The sequence below is a fragment of the Zalophus californianus genome, chromosome 4 (genome assembly GCF_009762305.2).
Source record: "Zalophus californianus isolate mZalCal1 chromosome 4, mZalCal1.pri.v2, whole genome shotgun sequence".
Classification (NCBI taxonomy): domain Eukaryota; kingdom Metazoa; phylum Chordata; class Mammalia; order Carnivora; family Otariidae; genus Zalophus; species Zalophus californianus.
The window spans coordinates 115,325,616-115,341,207 of NC_045598.1; the positions used below are offsets into that span (position 1 = coordinate 115,325,616).

General features: G+C 37.7%; 1 protein-coding gene across 5 annotated transcripts in view; it reads right to left on the bottom strand.

The window, feature by feature from the left end:
* Window positions 1-4,212: 4,212 nt before the first annotated feature.
* The window catches only part of ATP6V1H (ATPase H+ transporting V1 subunit H), a 124,043-nt gene continuing 112,663 nt past the window's right edge, over window positions 4,213-15,592 (bottom strand). For all 5 annotated transcript variants that reach the window (XM_027610489.1, XM_027610497.1, XM_027610466.1 and 2 more), the window contains one exon: window positions 4,213-4,577. In XM_027610489.1, coding sequence (XP_027466290.1) covers window positions 4,517-4,577 — 61 coding nt within the window. In that variant the 3' untranslated portion in view covers window positions 4,213-4,516. The remainder of the gene's footprint in view (window positions 4,578-15,592) is intronic.

Sequence of the window (15,592 nt, forward strand, 5' to 3'; positions counted from 1 at the left end):
TACCTAGGAACAAATCTAACCAAAGAGGCAAAGGATCTGTACTCAGAAAACTATAAAATACTCATGAAAGAAATTGAGGAAGACACAAAGAAATGGAAAAACGTTCCAAGCTCACAGACTGGAAGAATAAATATTGTGAAGATGTCCATGCTACCTAGAGCAGTCTACACATTTAATGCAATCCCTATCAAAATACCACCCACTTTTTTCAAAGAAATGGAACAAATAATCCTAAAATTTGTATGGAACCAGAAAAGACCCCAAATAGCCAGAGGAATGTTGAAAAAGAAAAGCCGGTGGCATCACAATTCTGGCTCTATTACAAAGCTGTCATCATCAAGACAGTATGGTACTGGCACGAAACACATAGATCAATGGAACAGAATAGAGAGTTCAGAAATGGACCCTCAACTCTATGGTCAACTAATCTTTGACAAAGCAGGAAAGAATATCCAGTGGAAAAAAGACAGTCTCTTCAACAAATGGTGTTGGGAAAGTTGGACAGCCACATGCAGAAGAATGAAACTGGACCATTTCCTTACACCACACACAAAAATAGACTCCAAATGGTTGAAAGATCTGAATGTGAGACAGGAGTCCAACAAAATCCTAGAGGAGAACACAGGCAGCAACATCTTTGACCTCAGCTGCAGCAACTTCTTCCTAGAAACATTGCCAAAGGCAAAGGAAACAGGGGCAAAAATGAAGTACTGGGACTTCATCAAGATAAAAGCTTTTGCACAGCAAAGGAAACAGTCAACAAAACCGAAAGACAACTGACGGAATGGGAGAAGATATTTGCAAATGACATATCAGATAAAGGGCTAGTAGCCAAAATCTATAAAGAACTTATCAAACTCAACACCCAAAGAACAAATAATGCATTCAAGAAATGGGCAGAAGACATGAACAGACATTTTTCCAAAGAAGACATCCAAATGGCCAACAGACACATGAAAAAGTGCTCAACATTGCTTGGCATCAGAGAAATCAAAATCAAAATCAATGCGATACCACCTCACACCAGTCAGAATGGCTAAAATTAACAAGTCAGGAAACGACAAAGATGTTGGTGAGGATGTGGAGAAAGGGGAACCCTCCTACACTGTTGGTGGGAATGCAAGCAGATGCAGCCACTCTGGAAAATAGTATGGAGGTTCCTCAAAAAGTTGAAAATAGAGCTACCCTATGACCCAGCAATTGCACTACTGGGTATTTACCCCAAAGATACAAATGTAGTGATCCGAAGGGGTACGTGTACCCCGACGTTTATAGCAGCAATGTCCACAATAGCCGAACTGTGGAAAGAGTTTATAGCAGCAATGTCCCACAAAAGCTGAACTGTGGAAACCAGCAAGATGTCCATCAATAGATGAATGGATAAAGAAGATGTGGTATATATATATACACACACAATGAAATATTATGCAGCCATCAAAAAAAAATGAAATCTTGCCATTTGCAATGACGTGGATGGAACTACAGGGTATTATGCTAAGCAAAATAAGTCATCAGAGAAAGACATGTATCATATGATCTCACTGGTATGAGGAATTCTTAATCTCAGGAAACAAATTGAGTGGTGGGGGTAGGAGGGATGGGGTGGCTGGGTGATAGACACTGGGGAGAGTATGTGCTATGGTGAGCACTGTGAATTGTGCAAGACTGTTGAATCACAGACCTGTACCTCTGAAACAAATAATACGTATGTTAAAAAAGAAAAAAAAAAAGATAGTAGGAAGGGAAAAATGAAGGGGGGGGAATCAGAGGGGGAGATGAACCTGAGAGACTATGGACTCTTAGAAACAAACTGAGGGTTCTAGAGGGGAGAGGGATGGGGAGAGGGGTTAGCCTGGTGATGGGTATTAAAGAGGGCTCGTATTGAATGGAGCACTGGGTGTTATAGGCAAACAATGAATCATGGAACACTACATCAAAAACTAATGATGAAATGTATGGTGATTAACATAACAATAAAATAAAATTTAGAAATACATATAAATAAGTACAGCAAAACTGATGAAATTTTTCAATCCTGTAGTTGATGACATTGTATAAATTGTGTTTATTTAGCTGGATTAACAAATTTTGTAATCATTGTACTCTTTGTTTAGGCTATTTTTAAAGATGTTTTAAAATGCTTAATGAAACTGGTTCTACTAAATGTATGCCTGATGAGATTTATAAGCATTAACTACTATCTGTTTGTCAAATTTATAAGTCTACTCTGTCAGGTGTTTGCAGTTTAGTTGAACATACAATTGGTATTAAAATTTTAGACGGATTTAGTCATTGAATGTTAAAAGCATTAAGCAAAGAAAATAATTGTCTTTGTAATTCTTAGAAATAAGTTCTATAAGCTGAATGAAAAGATTTGAAGGAGAAAAAGGTACCTAGAGATAATTTTAATTTACAGGATAATAATTAAAATACGAGGACATGGGAGTACTGCTTCCCATGTCCAAAAGCATGTCTTGGGAATTAAAGCATTAACAATTTCCATCAGAATGTCATTCGAATCTACTTTAGAATTTATGCAAAATGAAACTAAAATCAGAATGTATGACATCGAACAATGTGCTCTTAAGAAATTCAGAAAACTGCACTCTCAACTTGAAATTGCATATCTCAGATAATCTAATAACCTTACAGACCATTACATTAACATGAAAACTGATCCTCTGCCAATGCAGAATCTGTAATTACCACAGAGAAAAGTTCTGTCTCTTGTTTTTCTATGTTTTGGGAAGTAAAAATATCTAGGTCTAAGCAATTTAGAAAACTTTCAGTCAAGAAAAAATTGGCTCGGGGCACCTGGGCGGCTCAGTTGGTTAAGCGTCTGCCTTCGGCTCAGGTCATGATTTCATGGTCCTGGGATTGAGCCCTGCATCGGGCTCCCTGCTCAACAGGGAGTCTGCTTCTTCTTCCTCTCCCTCTGCCCCTCTCCTCCTGTTCATGTTCTCTCTCTCTCACACACATAAATGAATAAAATGTTTAAGAGAGAGAGAGAGGGAGGGAGGAAGGAAGGGGGAGAGAGAAAGAAAGGAAGGAAGGAAGAGAGAGCGAGCGAGTGAGAAAGAAAGACAGAAAGAAAGAGAAAGAAGAAAGAGAAAAAGAAGAAAGAAAGAAGAAAGAAGAAAGAGGGGGGGAGGAGAAAGAAGAAAGAAAGAAAGAAAGAAGAAGAAAGAAAGAAGAAAGAAAAGAAAGAAAGAAAGAAAGAAAGAAAGAAAGAAAGAAAGAAAGAAAGAAAGAAAGAAAGAAAGAAAGAAAAAGAAGAAAGAAAGAAAGAAAGAAAGAAAAGAAAGAAGAAAGAAAGAAAGAAAGAAAGAAAGAAAGAAAGAAAGAAAGAAAGGAAAGAAAGAAAGAAAAAGAAAGAAAGGAAGGAAGGAAGGAAGGAAGGAAAAAAGAAAGAAAGAAAGAGAGAGAGAGAAAGAAAGAAAGGAAACTGGTTTGATCAGACTTCCTATTTTCTTGACAAATATGAAGTCAAGTCTTTAAGAGAAACCATTCAGTAACATGAAGTCACTAACGAAGAAAAACATCCATTATCTCAAATAACTTTTCCCATAGGAAAAGTTATTTCTCTATGCTGAAAATAAAACAATATTCAATCGTCGAACACTACACATCAAAAACTAATGATGTACTATATGTTGGCTAACTGAACATAATAATAAAAGAATAAACACCAAAGAATAAACAAACAAATAAATAAATAAAATAAAGACAAAAGGCTCAGATTTGGGGGTGGGGGGAGGGGGGCCATGTATGCCATGTATGGCCTGCTGAGGCCTGTAGTTCCAGAGTAAAGAGGGAAGGGGACAGAAATAAATACCTATTGGCAATATTGAAACAAAAAGTATTAAAAGAAAACAGACTTGAGCTCCTAAAATCCAAGAATGAAAGTAAAGGAAATCAATGAAATAAAATAATCTAAAGCTAAAATAATTCTTTACTGAGCTCCACAGGCATATCCTTTGGACCACAGCATTACATTAAAAATTTCCTAAAAATGTTAAAGTTCTTTAAATATTAGCAGAGGATCGCTGCAATGTGTATGTGTGCATGAACGGATGGGCGGATGGATGGATACAGATACGCGTAGTTTGAAAACATTTACTTACCATTCACTACTTTGCAATAATTCTCTCAATTAGGCTAGGAAAATAGATGATTTTTGTTAAAGTTCAAGTGAGGAACAAGAGCAAAACCTTTTTGAAGTGAGAATCCTTTAATAACTATACTCATTTCCAGAGAACAATAAATACAGAAATTACAAGCAGTGTATGTAACAGTTAATCATTTCCTTAGCAACAGAAAACACCTACTTTTATACAGCTTAATGGGCAAACACATTCAACGAAAATCAACATAGGGAAAAGCGAAACAACAGAAGAAAACTGCAAGTAAAATGGAAAATTTTTTGCTCCTGACCCTAACTACTGAGATTCATACTCCAGGTACTCCGTCCCAGGTAAAACGGGAAGGGTGGAGATTCTGAGGCTGGAGGGCACGTTCAGCTTCGGGCAGCAGCAGTCTGGGGCTGCTCAGATTGGAGCTGTTTACCAAGGTATTCCCTAAAACAGCAGGAATAAAATAACAAGGTATATTAGAATTTAAACAACAAAGATTCTCTTTCAAAATCAAAGCACGATATATACCATGTCATCTATACTTACTTTAACATCTAAAAATTAGTAAAATAGCTCCATAAAACTAATCTTTTCCAGACTTGAAAAGTACCTGTATAAATTTTAAGCGCTCTCTTTATGTAAGTCATTACACACACAAATAGGTGATTCTGTATACATTTACAAGGCAGTGTCTACCTCCCTGTCTGGGTACAAGTTTTGTTTACTGCGGTCACACTTTCCCAATCTAAGAAGTTCAAAATCAACTGAAGTAGGATTCCAAGTAAGTGGACTGATACATGAAAAAGACATTTCCTGATACTAGTGAATATTAAGTATCTCTACCTTGGGATGAAAATAAATCACTGAAAATACCATCAAGATTCACAACACGTAACGAAGCTTGTTACTGAGCACTTTCTCTGCACCAACACAGTCTAAAAACTTCACAAAGATGATCATAGTGAATCCACAAACAATTCCAAGAATAGAGAAGTAGTATTCTCGTTGTATGGGTGGGGCAACTGGGCTTAGAGCAGTGGTTTCCAAACTTAGATCACATTCTCCTTTAGGAAATGAACACCCACCCAAAGTATGTGTATACTTAGCTCTAAATTACATATAGGTTTCACTGTTAATTCCAGGGGGAAAAAATCATCTCTTTCCTATTTTCCTGTGAATGACTTGCCCAAACTTTTGTTTTTGAACAAAAGAAGAAGAGATTTTGTAAAGAATATTTTAAAACGTCCCTGCTATGAAAAGGAAAGAGCATGAGTTTTGGATAGAGACTGGGATTTACATTCTGGCTGCACGTCCTCACAGACATGCTGGTTCCCGAGGCTGTGGGATGAGGGCACCTGCCAGGGACGAGCAGCAGGCACACACAGGCGCAGTGTCATCTCCTTTCCTCATCAGCTGACATCCAACCTCTCCCTAAGCACCTCCAGGAAATGACCTGTGGGCCACCAGCATCGACCAGTAATGTGTGACCCTACCTTTCTCCACAGAGGTCCAGAGAAAGGGGAGAGAGGTGGTCCAAGGATTTTACTGTGTTGCTCTACCTCCACTAACATGGACTTAGTCCAAAGCTATCAAAGATATGAAGGAAGACCGAGAAAAGGAAGAAGCATTTGGAACAGGAACCAGAGGGAGTTCTGTGGACTAGTGTAAGTGAGGGGTCAGAGACCCCCAAAAGTCTCAAGAAGATAAACTAGGATTGAAAATACTATGGGACTGACTGAAACTTCCTAGAGCATGAAAATGATTTATGTGCTTTTTTTACCCTTACATGAAAATTCTTATCACTGACTTATTAATTATGGGTGTTATATTAAAATGCATAATATATTTTTGTGTCAACTAGGAGCTACCCTAACATAATCTGGACAATGGATGGCGATCCTATTTTCAACCAACAGTAAGGAAGTAGTTCTAACTCATGCAACGGCAAAAAAGGGAAACCACCTATAAATTTTATCAGGAAAAAAAGAAGAGTTTATGGGTCACTATAAATACCACCACTCTGGGGAGGCCTGCAACTAAGGAGTATGTGTGACTGCATAAGTTTGATGTGTTGTGTTGTGTTGTTGTTGTGGTGGTGGGGGGAGGGAGAGATGAGGGGTAGCGTATAACATTTACTATAAAATTTCCAGATTTTATATATATATTTTTCCTATATATGCCTAAGAAATTAAGCCTGAAATTAGACATGCTTCATTGCAAGAGGGCCTTCAAATATTCTAATTTTAAAAGTTAGACTGTTTAGTGTAAAGGATCAGCAGAATATGCCACCCCAAAATATGCCACTTTCATGTACTATTTTGAGCTGTAGACACCTGAAAATAGTCAAGTGCAAGGAGAGGCTTTCTCTGAACTTCCCTTATCTACCTAAAGAAAGGTCCCCAAAAGGAACTCAATTATCTTAAGTCCCCCTCCCTGGGAGTTTTATCAACCAGGGAGGACAGACTCTTATCACAAAAGAACAGTCTTGAAGTCCACACCACACCCAGTCAGACTAGACAGACCGGGTCACAATCTCATATCTCCCAACTATTCTTCTATGGGCCCATCCATCATTCCTAAAAATCACTTATTTTCTGTAAGAGGCCTACACCCCCATTCTTTTTTCCCTGTTAATATGGAATTTAGTCCTAAATTCTACAGCTACATCTTTAAGTTACACATTTTTTCCTGGGTATCTCCCATGTGTACATGAGGTATACATGTTAACACTTTTCTTCATGTTAATCTGTCATTTATTACAGGGTCTCAGCTAAGAACTCAGAAGGGTAGAAGGGAAATTATTTTTCCTCCCCTCTGAGAGTGATTTCTTAAAAAACATTTAAAAAGTGTACCTAAAGACACCATGCCACCCTTCAATTATAAAAAGATGTGGTCCCTTTCAATAAAGGAACAATGGGAAGGATCATGTTCTAAACATAAGTTTTCAAGACAAATCACAAGAGAACAGAGCAAAGCCTTCCAGAGCTCAGTGCTCTGAACTGCCAAGGATGGAAAAGGGTCTGGTTGGATCTGGTCACACACAAAGGCTCCCATCTGCTCCACCCCTTACAGAGACATGAAGGGTGGTTCACTTCCCTACCAGATTTAATTGATATTTAGAGGATGAGAGTGAATACTTGGAGGTGAAAAAGGTAACTGATTTCTTCACAAAAAAAGACATCGTTGAAGTAAGGGCCAAAGTAGGAGGAATATTAAACAGAGCAAAGATGAGCTGTCCTGGCAGAAAATTTAAAAACATGTCCAACCATGGCTTCCTGCCCACTGGTCTTCTGCTCCTTTGTTTCTCCTGCTCAAAGGCCTTTATTATGGATGGCACACTCTACTATATTCTATCTTTTCCCACATACAAAGTGGCCCTGAGGCATCCGCTTCTTCTTCACAACCTTAGTGCCTGGAATGCAGAAAACACAGGGCTTCCTTTGTGTCTGCTAAGTAAGGTTTATGCAATTTGAGATTCAGACAAAGGATAAGAACACACATAAGGGGTTCAACTGAGAATGTGTACATCAAGAGCCCCAGATGGAACTTTGTGAGCCTAACCTGTAGGTCACAAAGTGCCAAAAGTCTAATAGAAGAGCCCAAATGGGACACATGGAAAGGAGAATCAAGTCTCCTCCTCAGGCTTTCCTGAAATTACTATGTTTGCAATGGCATATGAGTTGTTAAAATATCAGAGAGAGATGACCTGAGACCCAACTGAAAAAGATACTAACTGTAGAAAAAGGACCTAGCCTTACACAAAGCTTTGGCAAACATCTACTCTTTGAACTTGGCTTATAAAATGTTACATACAGTCTGGTTCCCTCATGTCAAATGGCAACATGTAATCAATTAAAATATTCCCAAGATTCACCCAAGCCTGCCTGTGAATTCCCTGTGACCCCCAGCCATACTAAGTCCTGGCACCAAGTGCCTGGGGCTGGGAACCCAGGACGGTTGCCACATTCCACACATTATTACAGCCATCGTGGAAACATGCTTGTAGGTATGCCCACACGTTACCTATGTTTACAGCATCCGTGCGAGGTGAGCATTATCTCCATTTACAGAGGATCAAATGGAGCCTCAGAAAACTTCCAATAACATGCTCAAGGACAAAGTGAGCAAATGGCCTGGCTAGGGCTCAGATCTTACTCTCTTTAATACTGTGAAGCTGCCTGGCCCCTAAAAAGGTGTGAAAAGCAGCCACTGTTCCTAATATTATACATTAGAAAATAATAAGAGGGTCTGAATAATTTCTTTAGGTTAAGGTAACATTACTGTCAGGCAAAAGGTAAAATAATTATGGATTTTACTTCAAGGGATTATAATGTATCCATAACAAAGGACTCAAGAAGAGTTATTTTAAGTGAATTAATCTAAGTATTGAGACGGTCTTTTTCTCTGTCCCTGAAGATCAATACAAGAATAAAATTCAACTTATAATTTGCTGAGAAAGTGCCCAATTTGTACCAGCAATCCACAGGAGTGTGACATTAAATCTTTACTTCTACTAAGAAGTAAAATTTGAGAAGTATATTTTCTCCTCTTTAACCTCATCCGTAATTTAAATCATTTGGGATTCTAAATCTCTGAAACAAAAAAGAAACAGTCTAAAGACCTACTCCCCTTTTAAAAAATCCAAGTACAAAATAGCTCACAAAAGAGACCACGTTGCATGCTGAGAAAGCATTGACATCTGATTAAGAAATACCTATTTTAAGGGGCACCTGGGTGGCTCAGTCAGTTAAGCATCTGACTCTTGGTTTTGGCTCAGGTCATAATCTCAGGGTGGTGGTGTTGAGTCCTAGGTGAGGCTCCATGCTCATTGGGGAGTCTGCTTGAGACTCTCTCCCTCTGCCCCTCCTCCCATGGGTGCACACGCACACGCACTCTAAAATAAATAAATCTTTAAAGAAAAAGGGGGGGGGGTGCCTGGGTGGCTCAAGTCAGTTAAGTGTCCAACTAGTGATTTCGGCTCAGGTCATGATCTCGGGATTGTGAGACTGAGCTAGTGTGGGGCTCCATGCTCAGCAGGGTGTCTGCTTCAGGCTCTCTCTCCCTCTCCCTCTGCGCCTACCCCCCATTTGCTCAAATGCAGGCTGTCTCTAAAATAAATAAATAAAATCTTTAAAAAATATATTTAAATTTCCCTGATGGCTAACGATGATGAACATTTTTTCACGTGGTGGGAATGCAAGTTGGTTACAGCCACTTTGGAAAACAGTGTGGCAGTGCCTCAAAAAATTAAAAATAGAGTTACACTATGACCCAGCAATTGCACTACTGGGTATTTACCCCAAAGACACAGATGTAATGAAAAGATGGGCCATATGCACCCCAATGTTCAGAGCAGTAACATCTGCAATAGCCAAACTGTGGAAAGAGCCGAGATGCCCTTCAACAGCTGAGTGGATAAAGAAGATGTGGTCCATAAATACAGTGGAATATTATTCAGCCATCAGAAAGGACGAATACCCAACTTTTACATCAACATGGATGGGACTGGGGGAGATTATGCAAAGTGAAATAAGTCAAGCAGAGAAAGTCAATTATCATATGGATTCACTTATTTGCGGAACATAAGGAACAGCATGGAGGACATTAGGAGAAGGAAGGGAAAAATGAAGGGGGGGGAATCGGGAGGGGGAGATGAATCGTGAGAGACTATGGACTCTGAGAAACAAATAGGGTTTTAGAGGGGAGAGGGGTAGGGGAGGGTTAGCCTGGTGATGGGTATTAAGGAGGGCACATACTGCATGGAGCACTGGGTGTTATACGCAAACAATAAATCATGGAACACTACATCAAAAACTAATGATGTACTGTATGGTGACTAACATAACATAATAAAATTAAATTAATTTAAAAAAAGGAATACTTATTTTATTCTCTTGTCAATGGCCATGAAAAATCTATACTTGGCACCAACCATAACACTGAAAAACTGCTTTCCAGTTCCTGAGAAAGCTACACAGGGCTTGAAAGAGGCAGTCTGAAGATGATATTAGCTACCTAGGTTCCAAGGCTGTTAGCACCTAGCGCACTAGGAAGTGTTTACCTGGCGTATATTAACTGTTAGAAGAGAAAGGCTTTCACCATATTACAATTAAGTGTCAAACCTCCACTATACTTAGGGCTGTTTAAGTAGTCAAACATTTTTATTCTTTCTTTAAAACTGTAGTTGAAAAAAAAAAACCCACAGCTGAAGACACTGTGATATCACTCAACACACTTCACCTATATATAATTTAAACACATGGTGACTTCACCTATATAATTCAGTGCCAGGAAAAAAGAGAATTTTCTCCTGAAAAACATATTAATCTGTGAAAACTACAATCTCGCTTATTTCCCTTTTTCCCTTGGTTGCCAAAAAGCTCAGGAGAAATTCCATGGTTACTACATTTTTATATTATTTCCTTTAGTCTTCTGATATGTAAATTTTCACAACTAAAATTATGAAGGACCTACAATTTTATATCCATCTTTCTGTTGAGTTTATTACAATAATTATTAAAATTACAACTGAGTCATAATTGTATTTCTCTTAACCTTTGCCTATCCTGTCGGAAAACAAATGGGTATAATATAAATCAAAAACAAAATATCCTTCTCTGAATGTATGAAAAAAAATTTTTTAAATATGAACTTTACATTGGCTACAACACAGATTTGTATTAGGTAAAGAGTAAATAAAATTTAAATATTTTGTAGAGGCCGGTTTTTTTTTAATGCTAGTTCACTATAGTTATAAGTTATTCCTCCAGCTTTTATCATGATTTTCCGCATCATACACAAAACAAATTTTGTTTTTACGAATTGATTTTCCTATGTAACTACTGAACTATTATGTAAAAATCACAGTGCCCTCTCCCATCTTCATCTGATTTACATAGTTAGAGACATTGTTAAATTCCAAATGTAAGGCCATAGAGTCAAACTGTTTCCACAATACCTTAAAAAATCTCAACCTAGGAATAGTGACCACCACAACCATTTCCTAGTGCCTACTATTTATTTAGCACTGCATTAATGGCTTGATGTACATTTTCTTATTTACTCTCCACCATAATATTCCTAAAAGCTATGGATGAGCCCCGTTTTTATAGATAAAGAACTGAAGTTTAGCAATGAAAATGACATGTTGTAATGTTAGGATAACTAGTTAGTGGCAGGAGGGTATTTGTACCCAAGTCTGTCTGATTTAAACTCAGAGTCTTAATCACTATGTAATACTGCCTCATGGTACACTAATTCTACCTCCCACTGGCTGAGGACACATTACTGGGTAGGTGTGAGAGTAGAGCTTAAGAACATCATAATGTGAGTCCTCAAATTTATTTCTCAAATACATTTTCATAACCACCAGCCATTTCATTTCCTAACAGCATCTAAATTCAAAAATTAATAGATTCGCAGTATCTCTAAAGAGGTCAGTGATTCTAAAAGTAGAATCTATTTATGTGAATTCTGGTCCTAAGAAACAAAGATGGACATTTTAAAATCAATTGCATTAGAGTCTATTATAAAAGCAATTTAGGCAAAGTTTGCAATAACAAAGTTCCTTTTCACACAGGAATTCCAACAATCAAATCATTTTAAATTAGCGATAAAATCTCAATATCCAGAGTTTCTTCAGCTCTAGCTTATTTTCAAGAATAGTCCCTCTTTACCTATTAGCACCAACGTTATCATTAAATCAGCAAAGTCTTTCATACTTTATCATTTGTCCAACATACGGCCAAGCGATGCAATGCACTGAGCCACTCAAAGCATCAGAGCTGCCCGCTGACACTCCTTTTCCTTTCATTTTTTTAAAGACCTGTTTTAATAGAGCAGTTTCAGGTTCACAACAAAATTGAGAGGAAGGGACAAAGATTTCCCATACACACCCAGCCCCAACGCATGCACAGCCTCCCCCACTATCAACATCCCACACCACAGTGGCACCTTTTTTTACCAAGCATGAACATGCACTGACACATTATAATCATCCAAAGTCCCTAGTTTACCATAGGGTCCATTCCTGGTGCTGTCCATTTTATGCCCTTGGATGAATGTATAATGACATATATCATAATATCAAACAGTATTTTTACTGCCCTCAAAACCCTCTGTACTCCAGCTATTCATCCCTTCCTCCTTCCCCATATAATTGATCCTTTTATAGTCTCCACAGTTTTGCCTTTTTTAGATATCATATGGTTGATTCATACAACATGTAGCCTTTTCAGATTGGCTTCTTCTACTTAGTAACATGCATTTCAGGTTCCCTCATGCCTTTTCATGGCCTGATAGCTCATTTCTTTTTCGTGCTGAATAATATTCCATTGTCTGGATGTACCAAAGTTTGTTTACGCATTCATCTACTGAAGGAAAACTGTAGTGTCCAAATTTTGGCAATTATAGATAAAGCTGCTATAAACATCCTTGTGCAGTTTTTCGTGTGGATGTAAGTTTTCAACCCCTTTGGGTAAATACCAAGATGCATAATTGCTGGATCATATGATAAGAATATATTTAGTTTGAGACAAAACCACCAAATAGTCTTCCAAAGTGGCTGTACTATTTTGCATTCCTACCAGCAATAAATGAGAGTTCCTATTACTGCACACCCTGGCCAGCATTTGGTGTTGTCAGTGTTCCAGATTTTGGCTAATCTAATAGGTATGCAGTGTTATCTCATTTTTGTTTTAATTTGCATTTCCCTGATGACATATGATGTGCAGCATCTTTTCACATATTTACCATCAGTGTATCTTCTTTAGTGAGGTGTCTGTTAAGGTCCTTGGCTCATTTTTTTTTTAAAGATTTATTTATTTGAGAGAGCGAGAATGAGAGAGAGAGTACATGAGAGCGGGGAGGGTCAGAGGGAGAAGCAGGCTCCTTGTCGAGCAGGGAGCCCAATGCGGGACTCGATCCCGGGACTCCAGGATCATGACCTGAGCCGAAGGCAGTCACTCAACCAACTGAGCCACCCAGGCGCCCCTTTGGCTCATTTCTTAATGAGGTTGTTTTCTTATCACTGAGTTTTAGGAGTTCTTTATATATTACAGATAACAGTCCTTTATCAAAGGTGTCTTTTGCAAATATTTTCTCCCAGTATATGGCTTGTCTTCTAATTCTCATGACACTATTTTTCACAGAGCAGAAGTTTTTAATTTTCATGAGGCCCAACTTCTCAATTATTTCTTTCACAGGTCATGCATGCCTTTAGCACTGTATCTAAAAAGGCACCACCATACCCAAGGTCATCTAGGCTTTCTCCCATATCATGTTCTAGGAGTTTTATAGTTTTGCATTCTATATTTAGGTCTATAATCCATTTTGAGTTAATTTTTGTGAAAGGTGTAAGGTCTATGCCAGATTCATTTTTGCATGTGAACGTCCAGTTGTTCCAGTACCATATGTTGAAGAGACTACCTTTGCTCCACTGTATTGCTTTGCTTCTTTGTCAAAGATCAGTTAACTATATTGGTGGGGGGTCTATCTGTAGGTTCTCTATTCTGTTCCATTGCCCTACTTGTCTGTTCTTTGTCCAATACCACACTGTCTTGAGTACTGCAGGTTTATAAGTCTTGAAGTCAAATAATGTCAATCCTTTTAACTTTGTCCTTCTCCTTCAATACTGTGTTGGCTATTTTACTCTGCATATAAACTTTGCTATCAGTTTGTTGATATCCACAAAATAACTTGCTGGGATTTTAATTGGAACTGCGTTGAATCTATATATCAAGTTGAGAAGAACTAACATCTTGATAATACTGCATCTTCCTATTCATGAACATGGGATCTCTCTCCATTTATTTAGTTCTTTGATTTCATTCACAGAGCTTATTAGTTTTCTTCACATAGATCTTATACATATTTTGTTAATTTGTACCTAAGTATTTCATTTTGGGGGGTAAATGGCTTTGTTTTAAATTTCAAATTCCACTTTTTCATTGCTTGTATATAGGAAAGCGATTTACTTCTGTGTATTAACCTCGTACCCTGCAATCTTGTTGTAAACACTTATTAGTTCCAGAAAAGTTCTGTCAAATCTTTAGGATTTCCTACATAGACAATCATGTCATCTACAAACAAAGACAGTTTTATGTCTCCCTTCCCAATCTGTATACCTTTCATTTCCTTTTCTTGCCTAATTGCATTAAGCAAGAACTTCGTTTGATGTCTAAAAAAGGAGTCACATGTGAGAGGGGATAGCCTTCTTTGTACCTGATCTTAGTCGGAAAGCTTTCTCAATATTAAGATGTTAGCTATAGGGTTTTTTTTTTAAGATTTTATTTATTCATTTGAGAGAGAGAGAAAGAGCATAAGCAGGGGGAGAGGGAGAGGGAGAAGCAGACTCCCCGCTGAGCTGGGAGCCCAACATGGGGCTCGATTCCAGGACCTGGAGATCATGACCTGAGCCAAAGGCAGAGGCTTAACCATCTGAGCCACCCAGGCGCTCCTACAGGTTTTTTTTTTAATAGATATTCTTCATTAAGTTGAGAAAGTTCATCTCTATTCCTAGTCTACTGAGAGTTTTTATCATGAATAGGTAGTGGATTTTGGTGAATGTTTTTTCTGCATCTATTGATAAGATAATGTGATTTTTCTTTTTTAGTTTGTTGATGTGATGGATTACATTAATTGATTTTTGAATGTTGAACCAACCTTATATATCTGGGATAAATCTCACTTGGTTGTGGTACAGAATTCTTTTTACACAAATTGTTGGATTCAATTTTTGTTGAGGATTTTTTGCATCTATATTCATGAAAGATATTGGTCTATAGTTTTCTTATAATGTCTTTGTCTTTGGTTTTGATATTTGGGTAATGCTGGCCTCACAAAATGAGTTACGAAGCATTTGCTCTACTTGAATCCTCTGAAAGAGCCTGTGGAGAACTGGTCTAATTTCTTCCTTAAATATTTGGTAGAATTCAACAGTTAACCCATCTGGGCCTGGTGCTTTCGTGTTTTTAAAGATTATTAATTGTTGATTCAATTTCTTTAATAAAGGCCTATTGAGATCATCTGTTTCTTCTTGAGTTTTGGCAGATTGTGTCTTTCAAGGAATTTGAAATTTCATCTAGGTTATCAAATTTATGTGCATAGATTTATTCACAGTATTCATTATCCTTTCAATTTCCATGAGATTTGTTGTGATGTCCCCTCTTTTGTCTGATATTAATTTGCGCCTTCTCTTTTTTTCCTTAGATAGCCTAGCTAGAGACTTACCAGTATTATTGCTTTTTTCAAAGAACCACCACCTTTTGGTTTCATTGGTTTTTTTCTATTTTCTGTTTACAATTTCTTGGATTTATTCTTATTATTTCTTTTCTTCTACTTATTCTGGATTTAATTTTCTTTTTCTCAATTCCTAAGTTGGAAACTTTTCTTCTTTTCTAATATATGCATTCAATGCTATAAATTTCCCTCTAAGCTCTGCTTTCACTATATCCCACAAT